The sequence below is a fragment of the Lonchura striata genome, chromosome 11, assembly GCF_046129695.1.
Source record: "Lonchura striata isolate bLonStr1 chromosome 11, bLonStr1.mat, whole genome shotgun sequence".
Classification (NCBI taxonomy): domain Eukaryota; kingdom Metazoa; phylum Chordata; class Aves; order Passeriformes; family Estrildidae; genus Lonchura; species Lonchura striata.
The window spans coordinates 5,669,661-5,696,902 of record NC_134613.1 but is presented as its reverse complement, the minus strand read 5'-3'; the positions used below and the strand labels follow the sequence as shown (position 1 = coordinate 5,696,902).

The window sequence follows — 27,242 nt, the reverse complement described above, 5'->3', positions numbered from 1 at the left end:
CGGCGCATCGCTGCGGGCTCGGCTGGGGGCTCGGCGCGGACGGGGGAACGGGGGGCGCTGCCCCAGCTCGGCCGGCAGCCCGCCTTGTGCGGAGGAAGTGGGAGGAGGAGGAGGGCGTCAGGTCGTGTTCTGACTCTGTCTTGTCAGTGTTGTTTTGAATTACTTCATTTTTTATTTTGTTTTTCTTCTCTAATTAAGAACTGCTATTTCTACGCCTATATCTTTGCCTGAAAGCCCCTTAATTTCAAAATTATAACAATTCCCAGAGAAGGGGTTTACATTCTCTACTTCAAGGGGAGCCCCTGGCTTCCTCAGCAGGCTCATGTCTTTTCAAAACGAGACGCCGGCTAAGAGCCTGGGAAGAGGGTGCTGGTGGGAGTCTGAGCATCAGAAACTGGGCAGGAGAGTCTGGGGTGCTCAGGGATGCAGCCTGGGCTGACCCAGTGGGGCCCCTGAGTCACTCCCCCTCGTGAGCCCCCTCCAGGCACAGAACCTGCCTGATCCCAAAGGCCAAGTGCTTCAATCCACCTCTGTCAGCCCCAGCCAGGGCAGCCCAGCAGGTGAGCACTGCCACAACCTCACAAACAGGGAGTTTTGGGGAGCAGCAGCAGGGTCTGGGGATCATCCTGCCCAGAGGGACAGGCCCAGCCCCTCCTGCTGCTGCTGAGTGCTGCAGGAGGAGCAGAGGGAAGCTGAGACCCCTCCAGCTGCACCTGGGAGAGTGCAGAGGAGTGTGTGTGTTAATTGGGAACAGCTGGAACGGAGCCACATCCTCCCGCTGGGAATCCAGATAAAAGGCAGTCTCTGGGTGGGCCTTGGTGATCTCTTCTGCAGGGGTGCTGCCGGGTGAGGGGTGCTGCCAGGTGAGGGGTGCTGCCGGGTGAGGGGTGCTGCCGGGTGAGGGGTGCTGCCGGTCCTGGCCCTCCTTGGGGAGGTTTCTGGGGGCTGGGTGGGTGTTTGGGGCAGGGAATGAGGCCGTGTCTGAGCCCAGGGCTGGTTCCATCCCTGTGCTGCCCTGGGAGCTTCCCAGGAGGTGCTGAGGCTTGGCACAGGCGTTCCTGAGCCGGGAGGCTGCTGGGGAGCAGGAGGGGGTTTAATAAGGAGCTCTGGGGATGGGGAGTTTGGGAAGGGGCCGGGCACCGGGATGTGGGAGCTGCAGAGCCCCACTCTAATCTGCTGCTGTCCCTCTCCACAGCTGAGCTCTGGCCGTGGCCCTGCCAGGATGAGCCGAGGGGTTGGGGCACCGAGCCCCCCGGCCGCTGCTGCTGCCCCGCGGGCAGGAACGCTGCTCCGTGCGGAGAGGGAAGGGGCTGCGGGCACAGCCCCGTGTCCTGCTGCCCGCGGGGCTGTCCCTGCCCGCAGGCTGCGGTGCGGAGCCTTCCTGCTGCTGGCCGTGTGCGTGTGTGCCACTGCTGTCCCCTGCGGCCGGGGCGCTGCGGCTGCTGTCCCCGGGGGTGCCCCGGGCTCCTCGGCCTCCCGGCGAGGGGCGGGGGACAGTCTGGGGACAGCTCGGGGGCACCTCCTCTCCTCGGGCTGCCTCCCGGGGCTCCCGGGAGTTGTGGCCCCTGGGACAGGCGCCGGGGGACGGAGCCTGGGGCCAGGGCCTGCGGCCACACGGACACCTCGGAGCTCCCTGCAGCGGCAGCCCGGCCCTGGGCGCAGGGAAGGGCTCAGGCCGGGCACAGCAGTGCCCGTCGGGCTGTCCCTCGCCCAGAGGCCTGGCAGAAGGGAGCCTGCTGCCCTGGCCGGGCTCTGCCAGCCCGAGGGTGTCCCCAGTCCTGGCTCCTGGCGCAGAGCAGGACCGGGCTCACCTGGTGCCACACGGATGCCAGCAGTGACTTCAGCTGCTGGCCCGGGGCAGCGAGCGGGCACAGCCGAGCCCCAGAGCCCACCAAGGGGCTCTGAGGCCACCTCCAGAGCTTGGAGTGAGGCGGCTGCTGGGGTCCCTGCCACCTCCCGGGCACGGCTGCAGCCTCCTTCCCTCCCCACAGCTGCCCCCGGCCCCTCTGCAGGGGCTGCAGTGTCCCGGGGGACACCCAGCACAGTGGTGCCGCTCCGAGGGGCAGCTGCAGGGTCTCGGGTCCCACCCGGTGTCCCCACAGGGACCCTGACGGGTGCTGGCTCCTGGAGCCCCAGCACGGCAGAGCAGGAGGTGGCCTCTGCTCTGCCCAGGCAAGGGACACCCAGCTCGGCCGGGCTGAGCCCTGGCACGGTGTGGGTGCCCCCTGCCCTGACCCTGGAGGGGCTCTGGGGCACTGCTGGCACTGCCCTGCCTGGCCCAGCTGCTCCCTCGGTGGGTGCTCTGCTGGCCCAGGTTCCAGGAAATGGCTCTGGACTCCTGGGTGCTGTCCTGGCATCACTTCCTACCCCTGCCACAGCTCCTGGTGCCCACAGTCAGCATGGGCTGCCTTCCTCCCTGCCCACGGTGGCCTCTGGGGTTCCTGCTGTCCCCTCGGGGACACAGAGTGAGTGGCCTTCTCCCCCTGCACAGCCAGTGTCCCCTGGAGCCTGCCCAGCACAGCCCAGGGCTCCCAGCCCTGCAGGTCCCACCGTGCCTGGGATGAGCTCCACAGCCACTGGTGCCATCGCAGAGCTTGGGCAGAGGGCTCTGATGGGAGGATCCAGGCCCAGCAAGCCCGGGACAGCACCCGTGGGCCCCGTTCCCACTGCAGCAGGACCTGCAGGGCCCGGCCCTGCCAGCCCAGGCTCTGTGCCTCCCCCCTGCTCCCCACAGCCAGCTCTGCAGCGTGGCCCTGAGCCTGGGCACCGCCCTGCCACCCGCAGCAGCGTGACATCTCCATCCTGCCCGCCGGCTTCTCCTGGAGCTGGGCGTGTGGCCAGCTCCCTGCTCAGCTCCCAGAGCCTGGCAGTGCCCACAGGAGCTGCCCTCGATGCCCACGTCGTGTCCAGAGGTCCCAGCGCTTCCCAGCACTCCTGCCCAGCCACGGAGCCTCTCCCTGCAGCCAGCAGAGCGGCCTCCAGCCCAGCGGAGCTGCTGAGCGAGGGCAGAGCTGGCTCCACAGGGATGGAAGCCCCTGCACCCCACCCCTCCAGCCGCCCCCTGCCCGCAGCGCCTGTGCACGTGCTGCCCCTGCGATTCCGGCTGCTGGGCATCGCTTACGCCCCGGCTCTGGGCAGCAGGAACTCCCCGAGCTACCGGCAGCTGGAGGCAGATGTGACACTGATGGTGGGTGCTGCAGGTGCTGGGACTCTTTTGGCACTTTGGGCTGCGGGGTGGTGCCCGGCCCTGCTGGGGGAGCAGCCCGTGTGCTGCAGCAGCCCTTGGGTGGGTGTTGCCCACCTGGGCATGGTGGAGGTGGGTGAACCCCTGGCACTGCTCCGCTGGAGATGGTCTGAGGTGGGACTGGGCTCCCCTCACCTCTGGCAGCCCCCAGGGCCATGGCACATGGTACTATTGCCAGGCTGCTGTGGCTGCTCTGGGTGTCCCAGCTCATCCCTGGCATTCCCAGAGGGCTGGCACTCCCTGGGGTGCCTGGGTGCCCTCCCCGGGCAGGCTGAGCTGCTTTCCTCTGTTTATTGTCCCCTCTTTGTCCATGTCCCCTTCACAGGGGGAGCTTGGGAAACCTTCCCAATTCATTACCAGCCACTTCTCCCTTCCAGCTCAAGCAGATGCTGTCCAGCTACCAGAGCTTCCTGCAGGCCAATGTCCTCGAGTTCCTGTGAGTGTGCAGCTGCTCTGGGGGCTGGGTTCTGAAGCAGCAGTGGCCTGAGGGAGCCACCCTGGCCCTAAGGGAGTCCTGTGTGGAAGAGCAACTGGTTACACTTCACTTTGCCAGAGACTCTGTTCTCTTGGGAAAGGTGCATGGCCGAGGAATGGCTGCAGACACAAACAGCACGTGTGAATGTTTTTTCTTTGCTCCCACAAGGCTGGGAGGTGAATGTTGGTGTGAATGGCTGATAAGGGTAGCAACCTCTGCTCTAAGCAATGTTTGTTGGTGTAGGCTGTTTTGGCTTTCCTCCTGGGTGTTCCTGGGACTTTCTTCAACCTTTCCCATAGCAGAAATATAAATACTGGAGTGTGTGTAATAAAGGTGGATCCTGCTGGAAGAAGCAGTGGTCTCTGTTTCTGTCCAAGCTGCTGCAGGTGTGGCTTGGAGGGAAGGGTTATCCAGGGAAATGCTGCAGACAGGTCATTGTGAGGGGCTGCACTTCCTCACTGTGTCATCCTCCCAAGGGATCCCTGTCTGAGTTCCTGGATAAAAGCACCTGAGAAAAAAGAGGCATCAGGTGTGCTGCCACTGTCTCCTCTCCCTGGCAGGAATGGCTCCGTGGTGGTGCAAGGGGAGGTTCTGTTCCAGGGGGATGCTCCTGCTCCCACCAGCTCCCACCTCATCCGCACAGTCGTCACAGAGGCCAGCAAGGGCAGGAGCATCTTCAGCTGGCAGCTGGAGCCCCAGTCTGTCCAGTCGGGTGGTAAGTCCTGAAGCTCTTCCCACAGCAGGGCTGCTGCTGCCAAGCACCCTCCTCGTGCCTCCCTCAAAGCCCAAAGCCGCGCAGTTTGGGTTCCAGGCTTTTCCTTCCCTGACATCCCTTCTCCTGGCCTGTGTGAAAGCGGTGTGAGGGCGTCAAGGGTGGTGGAGTGCACATCTGGAGCAGCTGGGCCTGTGTGGGCCACGGCTTCTGCTGGGCTCCCTGGCCTCCCCTCTCTGCCCCGGCTCTCCTGTGCTGGGAAATGCCACATCCCAACCCCTTCCCACATCCAAAGGGATTCCTCCTGGCTCAGTGCCCTGCTGCTTCCTGCCCTTGGTGCGTGGCCAGGGATGAGCCCAAGGCTGAGCAGTATGTGCCAAGGGAGCTGGAGGGACAGGAATGAGCAGGACTCTTCCAAACTCCCTTAGGCTTCAGCCTGGAGAACCTGGAGCCCGAGAAGCTGTCCATATCCCTCACTGGCTCCCAGCTTGGGCTGAGCGGGATGGATCCTCTGGAGAGGCTGGTCAGAGAGGTATGCCAGGCCTGGGGGGCTCCTCCCAAGGGTGCTGCTGGGGGAATGGGCACAGGCTGCCCGGGGCTGGAGTAACCTGTGCTAAATAGGGGAAGGTGTGAGCTGTTGTCTTCTCCCTGCCCAGGTAACTGCAGCTGTCAGTGCCCTCTACCACGTCAGGAGCTTCACCATCTCCCAGCTCAGGTATGGGATGCAGCCCCTCCTCTGCCAACCTCTTCATTTCCCTGCCTTCACTCTCTCCTGTGCCCTCTGCAGCTGGTGAGCTGTGCTGCAACGAGGGAGAGGATGGGAACAGCTGGGAGGGGATGTGCAGCTGGAGCAAAGTGTAACTGAGCACCTTGTGTGGCTCTCAGGGGAAAAGCAGCAGGAAAGGTGCTGGAGCTGGCCCCAACCCTCCTGCCTTGCTCAGAGCTCTTCTCTCCCCTCAGAGAGCTGGGTGGGAACACGGAGATCACTGGAGACCTCTACCTAGACACAGTTGTCCATGCTGACGTTGCGGAGGTTCTGGAAGCCCTGACTGCGCTCTCGGGCCTCTCCCTGGACCTGAGCTCCCTCTCGGTGGAGGGTAAGGACAGTCCCCGGCTGTGCTGTGGGCAGGGTGGCTGCCAAATCTGCCCCGCCAGCGCTTGTTCCTTGCTCCTTCAGGGTCCCAGCTGGATCTGCACGTGTACCCTCTCTCCTTGGTGGTCACCAACAGACACTTCAGCCAGGAGCTCCAGGATCCGCTCTCTGCCGAGCACCACAATCTCTCCAGGGACCTTGGCCATGCGGTAGGAATGGGGCTGCTGGCAAGAGGGGATGAAGGTCCCCCCAGCTGGGTGAGAGGAAGAGGCACAGGGGGAAGAGGGGCTGATCTGGGGTGTCCAAAGAGCTGAGCTGAGCACAGCCTTTCTTCCAGGTGGCGAGAGCCCTGAGGGATTACCCCACCTTCCTGACAGCGATCATGAAAAGATTCCTGTGAGTGGGGCAGGGGTTCTTTCTGCTGGGCCAGGGAGGTCTCCCTTCAGATATCAGCCAGCAGCTCATGGCTGACAGCTGCAGGTTTTGGCTGCAGAAGGGTTTGCAGGGGAAGCTGAGGTCAAGCATGAAGCCATTGGAGCAGTGGTGATGTGCTGCACCTCCAGGGATGTCCCTTCCTTCCCAGGGCTCCCTGAGTGCAGAGATCTCTTCCTATTGAGCAAAACCCCCTGGGAGGAGGCTGGCAGTGCCCACCCCATGGCTCTGTGGGGTCATGGTGGGACTGGCAGCTGCTGGAGCTCCTCCCAACCCTGTCTGCAGGCCTGGCTCCTTGATCTGCCATGGGAAGGTGATCTTCCGTCACCCCGCTCCCACCAGCGTGGAGGTTCTGGAGACACTTGTGCGCTCGGTTGGGCCAACGCAGGCTCTGGCTGGCTCTGACATCCAGGTGGATCCACACTCTCTGTCTGTGGGAGGTGAGCTCCCCTCTGGGCCGTGGTTCTGTGAGCTCCACAGGCCCCAGGCCTCCACTGTGGGCAGAGCAGATCCACAGCTGAGCCCATCCTGGTCCCTGCTGTGCAGAGAGGCTCTGCTGTCTTGGCTGGTGTGCTGAGCAGAAAGTGAAATTCCAGCAGCAGCTGTGCCCTGGCCCTCTGCATAGCCTGGGGCAGTGGGGCTGGAGACCTTCTGCTGCAGGACTGGTGTGGGATGGGAGGAAAGGGCATGGAGGGCGTGGAGCGGGTGTTCTGCAATCCCCTGTGTTTGTCCTGGAGCAGAGGGGGTGGCTGGCACCCCGTGGGGCAGAGCTGGCTGCCCCGGGCTCTAAAAGCTGTGCTCTGCTCCAGAGGACACCCTGGACCCTCCCAGGCCCCAGCCGGGCTTCCCAGCCTACGGAGTGGCCGTCGTGGCCATCGGTGGCCTCTGCATCATCGCTGCGCCCGTCGTGCTCGTGGTGAGGGCAAGTTCTGTCTGCTGGGCTGCACTAGCAGCCGGGGCCTTGGGTGGGGTGGGCTGAGGGGCTCTGTGGGGCCAGGTAGGGCTGCAGCCCCTGTGCTCTCCTCCCCAGTGCCTGGGGACCAAGAGGCTGGGCTGGCAGGATGGAAGAGCCCTTTGGCACAGGAGAGACCCTGAAGTGGGGATCCAGACGTTGGACATGGATAACCAGGGCTTCTGGACAGAGGTGAGAGGCCTTTGCAGCCCTTGGAATTTCTGCTGTGCCTGGGAGCTGCTGTTTCTGCAGCTCACAGGTTCTTCTGTTCCCTGCTGATGATCTCTGGGGCTGGAGAAACCTGGGGGGAGCTGTGGAGGGGAAGGGACCCTCATTCCTGCCTTCCCTGGAGCTGTTTAAAGTGACTTCTTCCCTGTCCCCTGCAGGACCCTGAGGATGGTCACTTTGAGTGGCAGAGCACTTCTGCCTGAGGAGAGAAGCAGCAGCAGCTGGGGGTGCTGGGAGAGGGGCTGTAGGTGGGGAGGAGATGCTGAGAAGCTCTCCCCGATCTTGTGGCTGCAGCTGCCAGGTGCTCCCTGAGCAGAATGCAGACCCAGGTGTCTAAAGGAATAATTTTGTATCTTAAATAAAGTGTTTGTAGACCGTGAATCCCAGTTGTGAAGGATGTGTGTTTGCTGAGGGCGTGGTGTTGAACCTCCCTCCCTCCTGGGCTCCCAGTACCACCACAGCCCTGTGCTGCTGCTCTAACTGGTGCCTGCGAGCTGGGCTTGGTCCTCTCCAGCCCTGGGCTAACAGCCCTATTTCTTGGGAGTTAAAAAAGCAAGAATGTGCAGCCCAGCCCCACAGTCACTTTCCAGCTCCACTGTGCTTCTCCTTCCAGCACCCTGGGATTTATCTCAGATCCTGCTCTGGAGTGTTTGTTCCAGCCCTGCCCCTGCCCCACAGGGCTCCATGCCAGCTCCAGCCCCACAGCTCTGCCTGCAGCTCCTGCTGTGCCTGCTGAGTGCCCCAGAGCCTTTATTTCACATCTTTACTTCTCTGCTGCCTCTGCAGTCCCTATGCCAGCCTCACTGTCAGGAGCTCTCTTTTGCCTCTCCCCAAGCAGAATTTTTACTTCACCTCCAGGCCTGGTGTCTGTATTTTAGGCAAGCCAAGGGCTTTTATTTCAGCTCTACCAGCAGGATTTACCCCTCCACCCCCCCTCCCCGTTCAGCATTACGTCTCCACAATCTTGATAAACACCTTAATAAGATCCCCGCTCTGCAGTGATTCCAGCTTCATTCTCCCAAAAAACCTTTATTTCGCCGCCAGCTTTGCCTCTTCCCCTGAGGCCAGGTGCAACTGGAACCGGATCTTGATTTCTCTTCGAGGTCTGTGAACGTTCAGCCGCAGCTCCGCACGCCGCATTCCCCTCAGCCCTGCGCGCTGTGCCGGCGTGAGGGCCGGGGCGGGACTGCGCCTGCGCGGGCTGGGCTGGGCGGGACCGCGCCCGCGCCGAGAGGACGGCTGTGATTGGACAGGGCGGAGAAAGGCGGGCCGGGATTGGCGGCCGAGACCTCGCCAGCGCCGGGCGGGGCGGAGCCCGGCCGCTCTGAGGGCGCGGGGTGCGGCCTCGGGACCCGTCCCGTCCAGCGATTGGTGGGCGAGACCGCGCCCGCACCGAGAGGACGGCTGTGATTGGACAGAGCGGAGAAAGGCGGGCCGGGATTGGCGGGCGAGACCGCGCCCGGCGGGGCGGGGCCCGGCCGCTCTGAGGGCGCGGGGTGCGGCCCCGGCACCCGTCCCGTCCTCCGGAGCTCTCCGCCGCCCGCCCGGGCTGCGCGGCCCCGCAGAGCCCCGGCCGGAGCGCCCCGGCCGCACTCGGCGCCGGGGAGCGCCGTAGCGGACACTGGCCCGGGAGTGGTTCCGGGTCGCACAGGCGGACTCTGCCGTAGCAGCGCGGACCGGGCAGCGGCGCCGACATGGTGGGGAGGGGGTCGGTGGCGGGGAGCGGGGAGGGCGTGCGGAGCCTGCTGCGGGCTCTGACCGCCTCTTGTCCCGCAGCGGTTCCGTTTCTGCGGGGACTTGGACTGCCCCGACTGGGTGCTGGCCGAGATCAGCACCCTGGCCAAAATAGTTAAGTGCCCGCGCCCCCCGCGTCCCCCTGCCCGCCCCCCGTGCGCTGCGGGCCCGCTGCTCACCCTCCTTCTCCCCCGCAGTCCTCCGTGAAGCTGAAGCTGATCTGCGCCCAGGTGCTGCGGGATCTGCTGGGGGAGGCCATCGAGGTAAGTGTGGGGCTACCGCAGTGGAGGCCAAGTGTTCCAACGCTGCAGTGGCATAATCAGCAACGTTAATTAATCTCGTGTTCTTCATGCAAGGCTCAGTGTTAAGAGCGCTACCGGTCTCTGCTAGTAGTAGTAATATGCATAGTACGTGTTATTAGTATTCATGTTTGGGCAAGAATTGTTAGTGTTAACAATGGTAGTGTGTTAGGTGGTGCTTACTGTGATGCTCTGCTCTCCCACAGTACGACAAGATCCTGAAGCTGACCTCAGATGCAAAGTTAGGTGAGCACTGCTGTCCTTGCCAGGATCCCTGATGGAGCCATGCTCCAGGGATGGGCAGCAATGCATCTGCGGATGCCTTCCCAAGGTGACAGAGCTCACCCTTCCTCCTGTGTGCAGAGTCTGGGGATGTGAAGGCGACCATCGCTGTCCTCAGCTTCATCCTCTCCAGTGCAGCCAAGCACAATGTAGACAGTGAGTCTCTGTCAAGTGAGCTGCAGCAGCTGGGACTGCCCAAAGGTAGGGGAAACCCTCGGCGTGGCACCATGAGCCAGACTTGGTGGGATGTTGCTCCACCCAAGTGGAGGGCAGGCTGGGTGCTGTGCTGTCCACCATCACCTCCCTTCTGTGCCATGGGACCCTGGGGTGCTTTGGTGGGGTTTGGCAGTTGCAGGTGTGGTGTGAGCAGAGGGGTTCTTCTCTTGTGTCCCATCACGAGCAGAGCATGCCAGCGGGTTGTGCCGCTCCTACGAGGAGAAGCAGAGCCCCCTCCAGGACACGCTCAGGGCCTGCAGCCTGCGATGTGAGTGGGGTGTTGGGTGTCGCTAGGGGTGCGGGGGTCACCCTGCTGGAGTGAGCCGGGCTGCTGACCCCGTCCCACTGCCACCCTAGTGAGCCAGCTGGGCTCAGTGCACTGGCGGGTGGATTACACCCTCAGCTCCAGCGAGCTGCAGGAGGTCAATGAGCCCGTGGTGCACCTGACCTTCAAGGTGCGGGACAGAGAGTGTGAGAAGATGACGGCTGTCCCTGTGACGCTCTCGGCCAACAAGTTCTGGGTACTGCTGGCAGGTGAGGCGTCAGGAGGGATGGCAGCGGGGACCTCCTGGGGGATTCTGCAGGGGGAACTGCTGTGGGAGGCACGCTGGGAAGGGGATGCTGGAAGTGGTGCTGCAATACCAGCAGCTCCCCCACATCTCCGTTCTCTCTCTGCAGAGCTGAAGCAGGCCCAGGCCCTGATGAACACCCTTCTCTGAGGAGCCAGAAAAGGGCCACGGCCAGACGCTGCGACACTGAGTTGGGGGTCCAGACTGGTGCTCCTGGCTGGGGAGGAGATTTCCTTTCCCTCCGGGTTTCCGGGGGTCCTCGGGGCAGCTCCAATAAAGTCCGTGTGACCAAGCTGAGCCGTGTCCCGGTGCGTTGTCGCGTTGTGCAACATCTCCCCGCGGCGGGACCGCCCCGGCAGGGCACCAACCTCCGGTATCACCGCGCGGCCAATGGGAGCGCGCACCGCCCGCGCCGCGGCCAATGGGAGCGCGCATCGCGCCCCGCGCAGCCAATGGGGGCGGGCCGTGCGGCGGCGGCGGCGGGCTCGGGCTGCACGGCGGCCGCGGCCATGCCCGAGTGCCCGGAGCTGCACCTGGCCGGGCGCTTCATCAACGGGGCGTGCGGAGCGCTGGTGTTCGCGGGCGCCGTGCAACGCTCGGCCGTGGGCCGCGGCCCCGAGGTGCCCTTCCGCAGCGAGGCCTACGGCATCTCGGCCGTCGCCCGGGGCAAGGAGCTGCGGCTGACGCTGAGCGCGCTGGACCCCGCCGCCGGCCCCGCCGCGCAGGACCTGGTGTTCCGCTTCGGCATGTCGGGCTCGTTCCGGCTGTGCCCCGCCGCCGAGCTGCCCCGCCATGCCCACCTGCGCTTCCTGACCCGTGAGAGCCCCCCGCGCGCCCTCTGCTTCGTCGACCCCCGGCGCTTCGGGTCCTGGCGCCTGGGGCACGCCTGGCAGCCGGAGCGCGGCCCCTGCGTGGTGTCCGAGTACCAGGCCTTCAGGTGAGCGTCCTGAGGAATGCCCCTGCCCGCTTTTGGCTGCTTCTCCTGCACGGACATGTCCCGGCGACTCTTCTTGATGACCCGTGCTCGCTTGCAGGGAGAATGTGCTGAAGAACCTGGATGACAGGGCTTTTGACAAGCCCATCTGTGAGGTTCTCTTAAACCAGAAGTATTTCAATGGAATTGGGAATTACCTGCGTGCTGAGATCCTGTACAGGTAAGGTGGCTTGAGCACCCGCTGACCTGCCTCGGAGGTTCAGTCTAAGTTTGCTGGAGCTTGGCAGCTCCTTGGCTAAGCCGGCCGTGCCTCCTCACCTGGTAGACACTGGAAGTGGCAGAAGCGAGGCTTCAGGCTGGCGTGTAACTCTCTCAGGTTGAAGATCCCTCCCTTTGAAAAAGCTCGGACCGTGCTGGAGGCCCTGAAGGAGCAGGAGCAGGAGAGGAGGAAGAAGGTGGGGAGTACCAGGTGCTTTTGCAGGCTCAGAAAGCAACAGGTTTTCAGACAGATGCCAGAAGCAGGGGTTTGGTTGCCTGTGGCCCTTCATGGTGAACTCTGCCAGTCTCATGCCCTAAGGAAGTCTACAAGTGTTTTTGGGGTGGGTGAAGAGGAAGAGGTGAGGGAAACCAACACCTTGCAAGTTTAAAATCTTCCAAGGGGAAGGCTGAAGTAAAACCCAAGGCTGATCCTGTGGCCTCAGGGGAGAGGAAGTAGCTATTTTAAGTCTGAAAACAAACTACACAGTCTGCTGCTGGTGTTTTTGTGTGTTAGCCCTCTTTCATGGTTTTGTAGCTAAGTTGGAAGCTTACTGTGTGGTGAGCTGAGGGCTATCATGTGTGTGGAGAGCGTGGTGGCTCATCTTCTGGAGGGCAAGAGATGGGGAAGAAGATGGGAGGAGAGAAGCTGAGGAAGCAGAGGTAGCTGGCAGGTGACTTCTCTGCCCTCCTCCATGCCTGCAGGATCCTTCCCTGACGCTGAGCAAGAAGGTGAAGCTGAGGCGAGAGAACACAGATCTCCTGGAGCTGTGCCACACTGTGCCCATGGAGGTCATCGCGGCAGGTGAGGGGACAAGACAGACAACGGGAATGGGCTGGCAGGGAGGCCGGGGCTTTGCATTCTCTGCATCAGGAGCTTTGGGGGCCACCCTGACGTGGTGATCACAGCTCTGATTCTGTCCTTTCCCTGCCTCCCCTCCCAGAGAAGCAGCTCTTGGACCCCGAGCACTCGGATAATTACTCTGCCTTTAAGAAGTGGCTGCAGTGCTACTTGGTGCCTGGCATGAGCTCCCTGCGTGACCGCAGTGGCAGGACCATATGGTTCCAGGTAGGAGCCTGGGGCTGCTGCCTGGAGCTGGGGAGACCCCAGAGCACTCCTCCAAGGGGACACTGGCCTGTTTTCTGCTTGCTGAGACTCCCATTACACTCTGTGGCTGGGGGTCTCCCTCTCCATCAAGCTCCTGGGCATGGAGGTGACAAGGACCTCCTTTGTGGTGGGCAGCCAGCTAATGATGGTGAGCAATCTGCAGCAGATGGAGGGAATGGGGGGGTTTGGGTGGTCTGGCAGCCCCGTTCTTCCCTCCTGGGCCCTGTCTTTGGGCCTTGCAGGTGCAGGGAATGATGGCAGAGTCCCCAAGGCACAGAGCAGGCAGAGCAAGTCTAACTCCCCTGCCTTCCCAGGGAAATGTGGCTGCTTTCCCTATCACTGCAATGGCTGCAGGATGGAGAAGGGGCAGGGATTCTGCTGCTGCTGCCTGCAGAATGACTGCACCCCAGTCAATGCTCTGTCCCTTCCTTACAGGGAGAGCCTGGCCCCATGGCTCCCAAAGGTGAGTTTCCTCTCCCCTTCCCATGGGACCCACTCTTGCTCCAGGAGGGCTGGAGCCTGGGAAACCCTGTTCTTGCTGTGCAGCACAAGGGCACAGGCAGGAGCAAAGCCATCCTCTCTAGGGTGCTGACAGGCTGTGACAGTTATTGGCACCAAGAGACAGAAGTCACTTGACCCCAGGGCTCCCTACCAGCATCCAAACCTGCCTGGGGGCAGCTGGTTTTTCATCTTGTAGCTCCTCACTCGGAACAGCATCCCTGCGAGGTCATTGTGCCATGGGCTGTCCCTTGGGGTGCAGGCTCTGCCTCATCCTCTCCTCACCCCTCCTAAGCTGGGCACATCCTCTCGTGCAGGGCAGAGACCCCGCAAGACGCCCCGCAAGAAGAGCTCCCAGCTGAAGGCAGAGCCCGAGGCACCGAGCCCCAAGGTGAGCAGCTTTGTGGCTGTCTCTGGCTGTCCTGCTGCTCCTGCCTTGCTCAGGCTGCTCACGAGTTCGTGGGCATGATCCTACATGGAGTTTCCCACCTGGGTAAGCTCTGGCTCTGATGCCCACCCAGGTCACCCCACGTGCCTCGAAGCAGCGCCGCAGGGCTGCAGCAAAGCCCCCGAAGGCAGAGGAGGAGGAGGAAGAGAAGGAAGAGCAGGCAGGGCAGGCTGACAGGCCAAGGAAGGGACGTGCTCGTGGGAGGAGGGCAGTGGCTGCTGCCCCAGCCTCGCCTGAGGAGCCTCTGAGCGTCAGAAGAAGCCGCCGGACGTCTGCCCGCAGGGGCCAAGGTGAGCCTGGCAGTGCCTCTGGCTTTGGGGCACACCTGGGGGCTGTGGGAGAGCTCCCTTGTGCCAAGGGGACGCAGGGGCAGGAGAGGAGTCCAAGGGGCAGAGCCAGATACCCCCTTGCCCTCTGACTCCTCATTTCCCTCTTCCTTCTCCAGGTGCAGCCCCTGCTGTGTGAGTGTCACCTGCTGCCACCTCCTGAGAGGCATTCAAGGGGCCAGGAGGAGCTCAGGCAGGGCCTGGCCACAGACCAGGGTTAGTGCTGGTGAAAATGGAGCTGCTCCCTACCTGTGCTCACACTTATTTGCTACTGTGGTATCCTGCCAGTGTAGGAGGGAGAAGCTGAGCCTGGTGTTGGGGCTTTTTCCTGCTATCCACAGGCATTTCAGGGGAAAAAGGGCCAGGACAACATGTTGTGCTGGACTCTGACTCTTCCCTGTCCCTCTTCCCTTTCTGGCTGCTGATCTAATCACTGTTTTTAGCTGACTAATAAAGTATTTTGTGTAGAAATCACTGTGCGTGCCTTTTCATGCGAAGGATAAATTCCTCTGTGCTCAGCCTCTTCCCCACAGGGGCTGGAACAGAGTTTCCCTCCACCTCATCCCCCCAGAATAAAGGTAAGTTCAGTCTCCCCAGTGCCAGGAGTGAGATCCTGCTCAGGTGGACACTAAAAGAGTGACTACAACAGAACCCCTGGGGGGAAGCAGGTCAGTGCAGTTACCTGAAAACAAGTTAAGAAAACGGGGTGGAGCTTGTTTTTATGTAATTCTCGATTTTTTGGGTTTTCTCTTCTGCAAAGGCAGTGCAAGGGGCAGGCAGGGGGAGAAGGGAAGGAGTGGAGTGTGTTTTTACACTCACTGCTGGACAAGATGAAGGCTGTGACACAGGAGTCACTGTGGAAGCTGCTGCTCCCTGAACCTCTACAGCTGGAGCAGAGCCCATGCAAGGCCACCAGCCTGTCTGTACCCTTGTCCACACTTAAATGAGCTCAGAACTCACTCAAGACCACCTACCCTGGTTGGGCAGTGGGCAGCTGTCCTCCTTCCCTGAGGAGCGGGGTTGTTCCAGCGCTGCTCTCTGACACTTGGGTTCAGGACACGGGGACAGTGCCCTTCTCTGGAACTGCTGCCCAGCTGTTGGAACTCAAAATGTCCCTCAGACATTTTTGGATGTTCCGGGTCCAGGTCAGAAGCATTTGAGACCCTGGCAGGCAGCTGCAAACAGCTGTGATTTTTAGTTTGAGCCTTTGAATGATTTACCAACTTTGCAGGAAGAACAAGAAGTCACAAAAGTTTAGATATTAGAGTAGAAGTAGTCACAAAGGGAAGAATTTCTGAGTGCTGTACAGGGGGGTTTTAACACCTGTACGGGTGGGTTTTTATTTTGTACATGGGGGTCAGAGGTTTTAAGATGGAGGAATGTAGGCCAGTCCTGTTCCTCCTCTTTCTTCTTCCTTACCTCCATGTTCCTGGTGATGTTGGCATTTATGGATTGGTTTAGAGTAGAAAAGCACCATTTAATATAGGTAATAGGCATTGGGGAAAAACTATAAACATTTAACACGTAATGTACCATATAAAAGACAGCAGCAGCCCTGGCGGGGAGAGAAGAAGCAGTCGGAGTCAGAGAGGATGTCAGGGTGTGTGTGTGCCTCTGCCTGAGCTGTGAGCAAACCACAGCAGCCCGAGAAGAAAATCTTTCAGATAACTTGCAATAAACTGCCTTGAGACTGAACAACGAGAGGCTGCAGAGTTTTCTTTGGAAGCTCAGGTTGGAGGAGAGACTTTTCCACCACACGGAGCCCCTGAACCAGGCCTGGGTTCTGTCACCCTGCACAACTCTTGGGATGGGGAACAAGCTCACAGTGCTGGTCCAGGTGGCTGCAGCATCAGCAAGGGGCGATGTTTGGTGTCAGCAGGACCAGGAGGACGGAGAGCACACGGAAGGGTGTGAAGGAAAGCCTCAGGCCCCGCTGCTCCACAGGCAGGTGGCCCTGTGCAACCGGACGCTCCAGGAGGTCACAGCTGGGGGACAAAGCACAAGGCTGAAGGACTGATCTCCATCCCCAAGCACCCCCAGTCCTCTGGCATGGACTCACAGCATCGCCTCCTTAATGGGGAGGGAGGTCTGGAGCCAGGCGCTGACTGTGCTGCCATGGGCCTCGTAGAGACGAACCACCACAGCCTCAGGTCTGTCCTCGGCCTTTGGGGAGTTCAGAGAGATGAGACAGGCACAGCCTCTCCAACACAAGTTGCTGTGCTCAGCTGAGCCTGACCACCACTTGGTGTGGGTGAAAGGGCAAGCCTTGCTCAACAACAGCACCTTAGCCCCTGTGCCCTCCCCTCTACTACCCCAGAACCTGCCTGCTTGACAGTCTCCAGCACGATGGCAGGTGAGCTGACAGAGAAGGCACTCCAGGCTGGGCACTGGGGACTGCTGGCTGGGAGCACGTGGAGGGGGAAATTCAAGTTGTAGGCTTGCTGAATCACACTGGCCTCCTGGAAGGAGCCTGCAGCACAAGAACCTCTCTCTGGTCAGCCTCTGTACACACACAGCCAGAGGCACGCTCACCCCAAGGCTCACTGGAGCTGCTCCCACCCTGCATGTCCCCGTGGGGCCCAGCCCTGTCACTCACCCTGGTGAGGCATCACAGCGTAGGTGAACTCGTGGTGCCCAATGTCTGCCGTGGAATCAGGGGACTTGGGTGCTCTCAGCCTAAGGCAACATGAGGTTAGTGAGACCAGTGCCTTGGCAGCACCCACTGTCACCCAGAGCACTGTCACAACAAGACAACTGCTTTCCTTGCTACCTCGAGGCTGGGCCCTGAAGTGGAAACAAAAACACAACAGCAAACAGACCCTGGACAGTTCCAGAAGCTAAAAAACTGGGGTGTTTATCCTGTGAAAATTGTGGCTGACAGAGTCAAACTGAAATAGGCAGTTCCTTTTAGCTTTGTATGCACCTGTAGCATTAACACTCCTGTTCCTTTCTTCTCCTTAAGCCTCCCTTCCTGGGGTACATTTTGGTTAGCAACAGAAAAGCTACCTGCTACAAACATGAGTCTGATCTCGCCTGGATTGTCTTTGAGCACAGTTCACAGGAATTAGTCCTGATTAAGATAATGTAAGTCAGCCAAATTCTCAGAAAACAGCCACTCAGCAGACAATTTCCTTGTTGTAACTAAGGTCATTTAGGAGCAGGTGTTGCCTTGACTTCCAAGAGACACCTCAGAAGGCAGAGTGCCACAGCAGCTCCCCCCTCACCCATCCCTAACTCACAGGGAGAGGCTGAGGATGTTCCTGTGGACCGACGCTCCGTATTTGCAGTCGTTCAGCAGAGCCACCCCAAAGCCATGCTCAGAGAGATCCAGCCACTTGTGAGTCCACACCTGGAGCAGGCACCAAGGATGAGTTCAGCACACGGAGCAGGAGCAGCCGAGCCCCAGGCCAGAGCAGCTCCCTGCTCACCTCGAAGCGAGCCCAGTCCCAGGACGTGTTCCAGTGCGTCGGCCGCTGCAGGTGCCCGAACTGGATCTCGTAGGTGGCGTTTGTGCTCCGGACCTGCACGGGGAACTCCACCTTCAGGAACTTGTGAGCCTCCTTCCACTCAACCTAAATGTGGCAGCAGAAGGATGTCACCATGGGGGACTGACAGGCAGAGACTGCACTTCTCGTGTCCCGGTGTGCAGCAGCCAGTCCACGTCACCTACAACAAAAACACACCAGAGTCTCAACAGGGATGAACTGGTGGGCCCCACTTCCACCCTTGGGACCCCCAGCCTTAGACTGCTTGCTGCAGAGGAGGACAGGCAGCAGGGAAGAAAACAGGGAGGGGGGGATATAATTCAGGCACAAGGTTCAGCTCCCAGCTGCACGGGATGTCACACAGCAGCCACGGGCCAAACCTGGGTCAGGAAGCGGAGGTACGGGCACAGGGCATCCAGGATGATCTCCTGGGTTAAGGTGCTGCTCTTCCCGACCTGCAGGGAGAACCTCACACTTCCTCGCAGGCCCCCAGCCAGGCTGATTTCCAGAGGCTTCAGCAGTGTTGTCACTGGCTTCCTGGAGAAAGGAATGAAGGCAGAGATAGGCTCAGCCTGCTAGATCCAAATCCCAATGCAGCCACACACAGCAGGCACTCACTTCTCCAGAGGGAATGCTCTCTTACAGCTAGGACTGACAGGGAGGCAAGAACCTCAGCACAAAGCCAAAATCCAAGTGCTGCACACACTGCTCCTCTACCTGGTTTGCAAGTGATAATCCATCACATCCCAGGCATCCCAGTAGAGGGGAACATCATCAAAGAGTGCAAACTGGTTGGCATAGCAGCCATCTGGGATTGACTCTCTGAAAGAAAGTGGAACAGGGGAACAGCAGCATCAGAAGGACTGGCAGTGGAGAAAGGCACATAGTGAGAAGTCCTGGGAGAAGTCTGAGGAGCTCAGGGTCAGGAACTGAGTGACACAGACCTCCCTGAGTCCAGCAGCTGAAGAGAGGTCAGGCGCCCCATCACGTCCAGGCGGACAGCAATTACCCCATTCTCCATGGTAACGGAGCCATCCTCCTTGGGAAAAGGCCAGACACAGGTGTCAGACCCACAGCTGCGGGGGCTAAGTGCCTCCAATGCAAATTTAACAAGTGGATTCCTTAGATTTCTCCTCCCTTTCAACCCTAACCCTGATTTCTCCTCAAAAAACCTCTGAGGTGGGGAACACAGACCTGAGGAAATCTGCCTTGTGCTCACCTGTTTCCTCACTGCCACAGGCTGAGGAGGCACAAATGGCTCCTGCACTACAGCATAGCCCATGCTGGGGACTGTCACCAGAGCTGGAAAGCAAAGAGGTTCTTTCACTCACCCCAGACTGAACCCTAAGTGACACCACTGCTGCCCTGCTGCTGTCATGTCAGATCTACTGCCTCCTCCCATACCCTCCTCTTCTTCATGCATGCTTCAGGGGACTTCATCCCCTTTCAAGATGTCCGAAGGTCAAATTGAACAGTCAATAAAACCCTCCCCAAGGCAGGGAGAGGCAGAGTATTTCCATGTTAGCTATCTCTGCCCCTGTAAGGAACTCTGATAAAAGAGCTACTCCCAGGTCAGACATACCCAAAGCCTCTGTCCCATCTGGCCCAGGCCTGGAGATCACCTCGGTGCGTTCCCAGGACAAGGTGTTCAACACAAGGGTGCTCGGGGTGCTGCACGCCTCGGGCTGCAGCAGATCCCTGCACAGGGCTTGCACAGCCTCCTCCTGCAGCTGAGCACCAGCCCTGCGGATCTCTGGGCAAGAAAAGGGCCTGAGTTGGCTCTGAGAGAGCTTCTGGCACTCCCCGTGCAATGTACACACACTTTATCTCCTTCCAAGCTACAATTGCTAATTATCATTAATTATTATTATCTATTAGTGATTCAAGTGTATAATTATTCTCAACTTTGTTATTAAAAGATTACAATGAGCTGTGCCAGCTCAGCTGGAAAATTCTGGTTAACGAAGCTCCTGCAAGCACCCCTGGGCAGGCAGAAACAAACCTTGGTGGGAGTCTATCCTGGCATGCCAGCAGCAAGCAGAAAAGCCAATAAATTGGGATGGTGCTCACTCCCTTGCCTTCCCTGCTAATCTAACATTATTTCAGACACATCTGCTGAGGCTGGCCCGACAGTCCAGGCTGGAACCTCCCCGCAGCCCCACCAGGCAGGACCTGCTCCCAGAGGTGAGCGCCCGCCTAGCCAAACTCCCTGCTCACCCGTGTAGTATTGCAGGGCATCCTCAACCACCAGCTGGATGCAGCTGCCTGGCAGGACATCGTGGAACTGGTTGAGCAGCAATAACCTAAAACAGAGAGCAGACACCAGGGAAGAAAGCAGCAGAGAGCAATGGTTTTGTGCTGGCTTAGCACAAGTTCTTCTCTCAAACAAGAGCCCTGTTTGCAAGACAGACAAAATAACTGTTCCCTATCCCCCCATTACCCAACACTTGAGAGAAAAGGATTTTTTCCACAGCATCCTTTAAATCCCTTCATGTTAGGGCTCGCCAATGCCATCTCAGTAAACCACAACCACAGGCACGAAGAGCTATTTGTTTTTACCCCTCAGGGCTACGAGATACGTCATTGCACAAGCTCAAACAAGCCAAAACTGGGGAGGAAGACACACTTCGCTAGGAAATGAAGCTTCCAGACAGCAGAGCAGTGAGGGTTTGGTGTTATCTTTCAGCAGAAGAATCAAGCAAAGCAGCAGATTCTTTCCAGGTAGGTTCCAGATCAGTTTATGGCAGGGGTTGTGTACACACAGTGCAGCAGCACTGAACTCTCTCCCAGTACCACCAGTGCTCATACACTCCCTCACCTCCAGAGCTGCTGGAGCTGGCTGGCAGGATACTGGAACGCCGTGTCCTGAGCCACAGCCAGGCTGCTGAGCACTTCCACGTCATGGAGGATCCGCTCGCATTCCCGATTGCCCTTCTTTATCTGGTGCCAGTTAAGGACAGAAGGAAGATGCTGAGGAAATGGGTAGCTGGGAGTGGATCTCTCACACCAGCAGCAGAATCCCAGCTCCAGTGCAGCAGGGTTGGGTGCTTGCAGGTGTCACGGGCTTGCATGGGCCCCTTGCCTGGGAGTGGGACCCTCACCTGGGCCTGTGTGGTGTAGGTGCCATTGTGCAGCTCGAGGAAGAGCTCTCCCACCCAGGTGCACAGCTGGGATGACTCCTTCTCCAAGACAGAGAAGAGTTGGTCAGGGGTGGAGATCTGCACCCTGCGGGACAGACACACAGACAGTGATGAGCTGGGCAGAAGCCTGTGACATGGCTAATGGTGCATCCATTAGCCATGGATAACAGGCCTCAGGAACTGCAACACAACCATACAAAGTATTCCCTTCACCCTTCTCCTACCCCTCTCCAGTGACCCTGTGACTCTGTCCCTTTCCTGTGGACATTCCCCAGGCAGGTGGTGACTGCCAGGCACAGCTGCTGTGCTGGCCATTCACCCCACTGCTCTCCTGAGGGGTCACAAGCAGCCCACAGCTGCCCTGTGGACCTGTTCTTACAGCTCTTGATGGAGAGAGTCCATCTCCCTGAAAATCCTGCCCAGCCTTCTGCTTGCCCTTCTTCCTTTCTTTTGGCTGCTGAAGGCCAGGCCTGGCTCAAAGCAAATGCCCCTGGCAGGAGAGAGGATGGGAGCTCTCCTCTCACCTGGGCAGCCCATCTGTGTTACTCATTCTTTTCATCCTATCCAGCATCTTCTGCGTGGGTCCCCCTCCTCCATCCCCGAAGCCGAAGAGGAATGCGCTGTGGTTCACACGGCCTTTGTCCTTGTTGTTCTTCACTGTTTTCAGCATCTGGAGGGATTTTTTTGGCAGCTGCAATCCCCTGGAACCCAGCCCCAGCTCCCACAGCTCCATACAAGAAAGCCAGGTCAGTCTTTAGGATGCAAAGCCCAGTCCTGCTCCTCTTCCCTGGCCCAAAGTGCCTAAATTAAGTGTGGGCACATCTTGGAGTCAGGCACCCCAACAGCCTTTGTCCAACAATGCTGCCAGATCTCCTGCTCCCTTCCCAGGCAGTGCCCTCTCCCAGGAGCCTCACACCTGGCCTCAGGGGGCTGGCACTGCCCTTCTCCTGCAGGTCTGGCAACCTCACTCACCTCTTCCACTCGCCCATGCATCCCATAGGAGTCACCAGGGGGGAAATGGGTCAGGACCTGGGAACCGTCAATGCCTTCCCAGAAAAAGGTGTGATGCTGGAGGGGAGAGAAGGGAAAATGCGGTGCACAAAAGCATTCCAGAGCCTCTTCAGGATTCAAACTGGGCCTTCACTTTCTCTCCAGGGAGGTGCAGGATGCCCTGATGGATCAGTTCAAGGAGAGGACAAGAACAGGGAATGTCACCAGGGCAGGGGCTGGATTTGCTGTCTGTTGAACCCACACACAAGTCACAGCTTCCTATCTGGAAGTAGGAGTACCTAGGCCAGGGGCCTGGCTGGGATCTCCAGTCACGTCCTTCCTCTCTCCTAAAGCCTGACAGAACATCACTGCCACCAAAACCTAGTGGCTTCTGGAAGCAGAGCCTGTGTTAGCTGAACTGAGGAACTGTGGAACCAACAGGTGGTCCAGCCCTGCAGAAGACTCCAGCACCCACAGTCCATCCCTGGGGAGAAGGCAGCACAGCTCACCGGGAAGGAGTTCACCAGGTTCCAGCTGAGCTTCTGCGTGAGGAAGCGCTGGATCCCACAGCCACGCATCAGCTGGGGCAGCTGGGCTGAGTACCCAAATGTGTCCGGCAGCCAGAACTGGGAGCACGGCAGCAGAGGGAGAGGGACACACACAAGTCACCCCACCTCCGAAAGAGCAAGGGGGGCAAGGAGATGGTGGGCAAGGAAGGCGTGATGGAAAAGAACAAGCACCTCCGAGCAGATCCGGCCAAACTGCTCCTGGAAGAACCTCTGTCCCTGGAGAAACTGCCGCACCATGGACTCCCCGCTGGGCAGGTTCCCATCCTGGGGGGAAGACACAGGGAGTCCATGAGGAAAGCCAGGAACCAGGGAAGGAGAGATCTTGTAAGACCTCCATTCCCACCCACCTGGCCTGGCAGATCATGGGGAGAACCTCAGCAAGGCTCGGCACAGGGGAAAGGAGGAACACACTAGGGAGTCCAGAGCTCCTTTCTCGGGGAACAATTTGGGAGGATTGTAATTGTGGTAAGCTGGACCCTTCAGACAGCTGCTGTTCCTAGGCCTGGAGACCACGGGCCACCAGAAGGCTCAGCAAAGGCCCTGTTCTCCCCTGAATGTCAGGCCTGGTCCCAGAGGATGGCACAAGGAGGGTGTGGCAAGCCAGGCTCACCATGCTACTCACCATTTCCACCCAGGTGCCTCCAACAGGAATGAACTGTCCCTTGGCCACGAAGTCCTGAATGCGTGCATAGAGCCCGGGGTAGCAGCTCCTCACCCACTCGAACTGCTGGGCCTGCCAGAGCACAGGGATCAGCCCCAGCTCCCCCCACAACCCGTCCCTTCCCTCTGCAACACTTCTGCTTCGTCACATCCCCCCACCTCCTTTAGCTGGAGAAGCAACTTGCCACGAGCTGAGAAGAGGTGTGCAGAGGGAGATCTCTCACCTGGGAGCAGGCAAAGGTCAGCTCTGGATTGTGCTCCATCAGCTGGACCACGGTGACCCAGCTCCGGGCGCACTTACGGATGGTCTCCTCATACGGCCACAGCCAGGCTGCAGGGACAGGCATGGCCCCACCATGGTTATTATTTACCTAACACAAGCCCCTCACAGAGCTGGAACACCTCTGAAACCCCTCCTGGGATGGGAAATCGAGGGCTGAAGCCCAACAGCTGGAAGACAGCAGACTGTAATTCACCCCTCATCCCCAGTCCCACCAGTGTTCCAAAGGGCACAGCTAGCCAGACCCACACTCCCAACACTGCCCCAGTGACACACCAGCAATGGGGCAGCACAGAGGGCCCATTCCCTTCTCTCAAGGCATGGCATCCTGTGCCTGGAGCACAAGGGCAGCCTGTTCTCCCGCTGGGCAGCACACTCTGGCCTCCAGGTGAGAGGAGAGGAGCGCTGTGCTGCTCTCACCAGAGTCAATGTGGCAGTGTCCCATGGCATGGATGGTGTGCTGGCTCTCGCCGTTCCTCTGGCTGAAGATGGCTGCAGCCAGGCCACGCGCAGCAGGGAAGGTGGAGGGGTCAGTAACATCACACACGTTGACCATCTGGTTGGCAGTGTACAGTGCCTGGAAACTCCTCTGGTTTTCCTCCCCGAGGAGCTGGGGTTGAGAGGGATAAAGGTATGACTGGCCACTGTATGAGCTCAGATGTCACCTGCCTCCAGGAGAACCTCCTACCTCCTTTCAACATCTATCTCAGGCAGTCATAACAGGTAAACACCATGCTCCTGCTTCACAAACACAGCCTTTTGCCTTTTCTCACATGCCTTCCAAATCCCATACGCCCATTCCAGGGGACTGTGGTTAACATATCCTGCTTTGGAGCAGGAAGAGGATGAAAAAACACTTGTGGCTTCTCTCAGTTCAGTTTTCTCCTACTCTAGAATATCCTGAGTTGGAAGACACCCACGAGGATCATCAAGCCCAGTGTCAATTGTGCTAAAGCAGAAGCAGCAAACATTTTCTCCTCTAAGGTCTCAAGTCACAGAACAGCATGAGGAGGAGATGCAATGGAGCTGAGGAAAAGGTGAAAGAAGGGAAGAGGAGCTCCCAGACCTGAGCCATGTCCAGCAGTATTTCCATATCCACCAGCAGTTCATAGACATCTCTGTTGAAGACAACCAGCTCAGCCTTGCTCAGGGTAACTCTCCTGTCTGGGTCTGGAGGGGCGATCATGCTGCCCTTGCCAGCTCCAAAGAGCCCATTGCAGGCCAGCTCCACGTACAGTGTCAGGCTGTGGGGACAAGAGGAAACCATCAGGGAGCAGGTCACAAGCACCAGGACACAGACAAGGATGTGCGTGTCCTCAGCCTCTTGGCTTCCAACAACACCAAGGTCCCCCAGCAGTGGGGGGCTCTGCTCGCCTGACCACCCACCTGTGGGGCTCTGATTCTTTCAGGCTTCTTGTCAGGATGTAGCTGGTCTTCTCACCTTCCTTAGTCAATCCCTGCACAGGAAGATGGCACATTCAGCACGTGTCAGCAGAGGTCCATGGCAGCAGGCTGGATGGGCAGGATAAGATACCCCAAAGTGCAGCTGGACAGAGGGGCTGGTCCCACATGCTGTGGGATAATTGTTGGCACAAGAACAGGAACAGAGCCCTGCATGCACCACCACAGAACATGGCAGGGGCTCCAAAGGTCACCACAGTGTACATAGCAGAGCACCTGGCACAGCCTTGCTCCGTGTCTCCATACCTGGACAGGCTGGGCATCTCGCCACACCATGCCCTCCCCATCGCTCTCCCAGACGAAGTGCACTTCCCGCCCTGCCCATGCCGGGGGGATGCTCAGCTCCACCTTAAACCAGCACGTCTCCCACCTGGAAGAGAGCAAGCAGCAACCTCAATCCACTGTGTGACCTTCTCCCGAGGGAAACCACACTTCCACAGAGCCCTCCGTGGAAAAACCGGAGTGGGGACAGCCCACGAGTTTGATGGGATTCACGAGGATGCTGCCTGGCCTCATTTAACCTGTGCCCTTCTGGAACCCCTGCTGGGATCTGACACTGCTGGGATAAGAATCTTCTCCCAGATTTGACAAGCAAACATCCCCCCGAGAAGCATCAGAGACACAACCATGGTCGCAAGGAGCTCTCAGCAGAAATGAGCAAGAAACTTGTCTGTTCGCTCATAAAATCTCCCTTAGGGCTCCTGAGCAGCCACCTCCAAGCACTCAATGAGGAAGAAGATCAACTCGTGTCTTCACCAGGGAGAGCTCGTGAGGACTCCCCTGCACAAATAACTCTGAGACACGAGCTCCAACCCCACCACGGGCACAGCACCACCGAGACCTGCTACTCACGTGGGCCCGAAAGACTCTCCCACTTGAGCCGGCCCGAATTCCTGCACGACAGCCTCCTCGTACGGGATGCGCCGCGGAGTCTGGAAGTAGGACAGCGATGCCGGCAGACAGCGGTCCCCGAAAAGCCTGGGGTTGGAGAGGGCCAGGACACATGAACAAGATCAGTCCCACGCAGACTGCCCCAGCAGTGGTACAGAGAGCTTTCAGAGCACGGCTGGGTCGCCCTGCCACCACCCAACACCCTCAATAATGCTAGCAGAGTAATAAGGGCCCTGGTGACCGCGGGTGGCAGGGGAGGGCTGGGGGTTGAGGGGCCCACGGAGGCCCGAGGCAGTGCTCCATGCCGAGTGAGGAAGGAGAGTGTGTGTGCGTGTGTGTGTGCGTGTGTGTGTGCGTGTGTGTATGTGTGTGTGTGTGTGCGTGTGTGTATGTGTGTGCGCGTGTGTGTGCGTGTGTGTATGTGTGTGTGTGCGCGTGTGTGTGTACGTGTGTGTATGTGTGTGTGTGTGTGCACGTGTGTGTGTGCGCGTGTGTGTGCGCGTGTGTGTGTGCGTGTGTGTATGTGTGTGTGTGTGTGCACGTGTGTATGTGTGTGTGTGCGCGTGTGTGTGCGCTTGTGTGCATGTGTGCATGTGTGTATTTCTGTACGTGTGTGTTTGTGTGTCTGCGTGTGTGCATTTGTGCATGTGTGTGTTCGTGTGTGTGTTTGTGTGTCTGTGTGTGTTTGTGTATGTGTATGTTTGTGTATGTGTGTGTTTGTGTGTGTTTGCGTGTGTGTGTATGTTTGTGTCCGTGTGTGTGTGTATGTTTGTGTCCGTGTGTGTGTGTGTGTGTGAGATTCATCCCCTCGGCGAGAGCCCGCTGAGTCCCCGAGCCCCGCACCCTCGGCCGGCAGCGCCCCGGGGCAGCGTCCCCACGCCGGGGGGACACACCAGGGCTTGTCCCACCATCCCGGGGGTGCCCCGGAGAGTCCCCCCGCCGCCCACCTGCCCCGCAGGTTGCAGTCGGTGAAGTAGGTGTCGGAGAGGAACTTCTCCACTCGCTCCAGGGCCGTCCGCCGGTTCTTGATCGCGGCCATGGCAGCGGCCGAGCCCCCGCCCCGCCCCGCGCGGCGCAGGCGCCACCGAGCCCCGGAGCCCGCCCGGAGCCCGCCCGGAGCCCGCCCGGAGCCCGCCCGGAGCCCGCCCGGAGCCCGCCCGGAGCCCGCCCGGAGCCCGCCCGGAGCCCGCCCGGAGCCCGCCCGGGGCCGACCCGGAGCCCGCCCGGAGCCGACCCGGAGCCCGCCCGGAGCCCGCCCGGGGCCCGCCCGGAGCCCGCCCGAGACTGACCCGGAGCCCGCCCGGAGCCCGCCCGGGGCTGACCCGGAGCCCGCCCGGAGCCCGCCCGAGACTGACCCGGAGCCCGCCCGGAGCCCGCCCGGGACTGACCCGGAGCCCGCCCGGGGCCCGCCCGGAGCCCGCCCGGGACTGACCCGGAGCCCGCCCGGAGCCCGCCCGGAGCCCGCCCGGGGCTGACCCGGAGCCCGCCCGGAGCCCGCCCGGAGCCCGCCCGGGGCCGACCCGGAGCCCGCACCGAAACCGCCTGGAGACCTTCCGGGGCTCGGGGCGGCCCCGGGATCGCCCTCCTGTGGCCTCCATCTCTCCTCCTCCCAGACTCCGCGGCGCATCCCGTACGAGGAGGCTGTCGTGCAGGAATTCGGGCCGGCTCAAGTGGGAGAGTCTTTCGGGCCCATGTGAGTAGCAGGTCTCGGTGGTGCTGTGCCCGTGGTGGGGTTGGAGCTCGTGTCTCAGAGTTATTTGTGCAGGGGAGTCCTCACAGGCTCTCCCTGGTGAAGACACGAGTTGATCTTCTTCCTCATTGAGTGCTTGGAGGTGGCTGCTCGGGAGCCCTAAGGGAGATTTTATGAGCGAACAGACAAGTTTCTTGCTCGTTTCTGCGGAGAGCTCCTTGCGACCATGGTTGTGTCTCTGATGCTTCTCGGGGGGATGTGTTTGCTTGTC

General features: G+C 59.9%; 3 protein-coding genes across 4 annotated transcripts; 2 read left to right on the top strand and 1 right to left on the bottom strand.

Moving 5' to 3' along the window:
* The first annotated feature begins 8,642 nt into the window (after window positions 1–8,642).
* Window positions 8,643–10,533, top strand: COMMD4 (COMM domain containing 4). Of its 2 annotated transcripts, XM_021547336.3 has the most exons (8): window positions 8,643–8,833; window positions 8,913–8,984; window positions 9,068–9,133; window positions 9,376–9,415; window positions 9,533–9,652; window positions 9,855–9,935; window positions 10,025–10,201; window positions 10,346–10,533. In XM_021547336.3, exons 1-8 carry the CDS (start codon window positions 8,831–8,833, stop codon window positions 10,384–10,386), a joined length of 600 nt encoding a protein of 199 aa, XP_021403011.2. In that variant the 5' UTR covers window positions 8,643–8,830; the 3' UTR covers window positions 10,387–10,533. The 2 variants fall into 2 exon arrangements, with proteins under 2 accessions (XP_021403011.2, XP_021403012.1); XM_021547337.2 differs by lacking the exons at window positions 9,855–9,935; window positions 10,025–10,201.
* Window positions 10,534–10,745: 212 nt separating this feature from the next.
* On the top strand, window positions 10,746–14,276 carry NEIL1 (nei like DNA glycosylase 1). Its single transcript, XM_021547338.3, has 9 exons — window positions 10,746–11,173; window positions 11,271–11,390; window positions 11,547–11,625; window positions 12,131–12,230; window positions 12,370–12,494; window positions 12,969–12,996; window positions 13,349–13,422; window positions 13,553–13,769; window positions 13,925–14,276. The coding sequence occupies exons 1-9, from the start codon at window positions 10,746–10,748 to the stop codon at window positions 13,942–13,944; spliced, it is 1,191 nt and encodes a 396-aa protein (XP_021403013.2). The 3' UTR covers window positions 13,945–14,276.
* An 820-nt stretch (window positions 14,277–15,096) lies between these two features.
* MAN2C1 (mannosidase alpha class 2C member 1) lies at window positions 15,097–26,332 on the bottom strand. Its single transcript, XM_031505770.2, has 26 exons — window positions 26,229–26,332; window positions 25,243–25,368; window positions 24,637–24,760; window positions 24,316–24,386; window positions 23,996–24,173; window positions 23,350–23,539; window positions 22,874–22,980; window positions 22,612–22,722; window positions 22,161–22,253; window positions 21,930–22,046; window positions 21,403–21,498; window positions 20,955–21,100; window positions 20,392–20,515; window positions 20,109–20,230; window positions 19,508–19,593; window positions 18,873–19,043; window positions 18,510–18,592; window positions 18,235–18,329; window positions 18,008–18,112; window positions 17,671–17,827; window positions 17,234–17,377; window positions 17,045–17,154; window positions 16,402–16,481; window positions 16,130–16,275; window positions 15,865–15,968; window positions 15,097–15,790 (listed from the first exon to the last, which is right to left on the bottom strand). Exons 1-26 carry the CDS (start codon window positions 26,318–26,320, stop codon window positions 15,655–15,657), a joined length of 3,114 nt encoding a protein of 1,037 aa, XP_031361630.2. The 5' UTR covers window positions 26,321–26,332; the 3' UTR covers window positions 15,097–15,654.
* Between the last annotated feature and the right edge of the window lie 910 nt (window positions 26,333–27,242).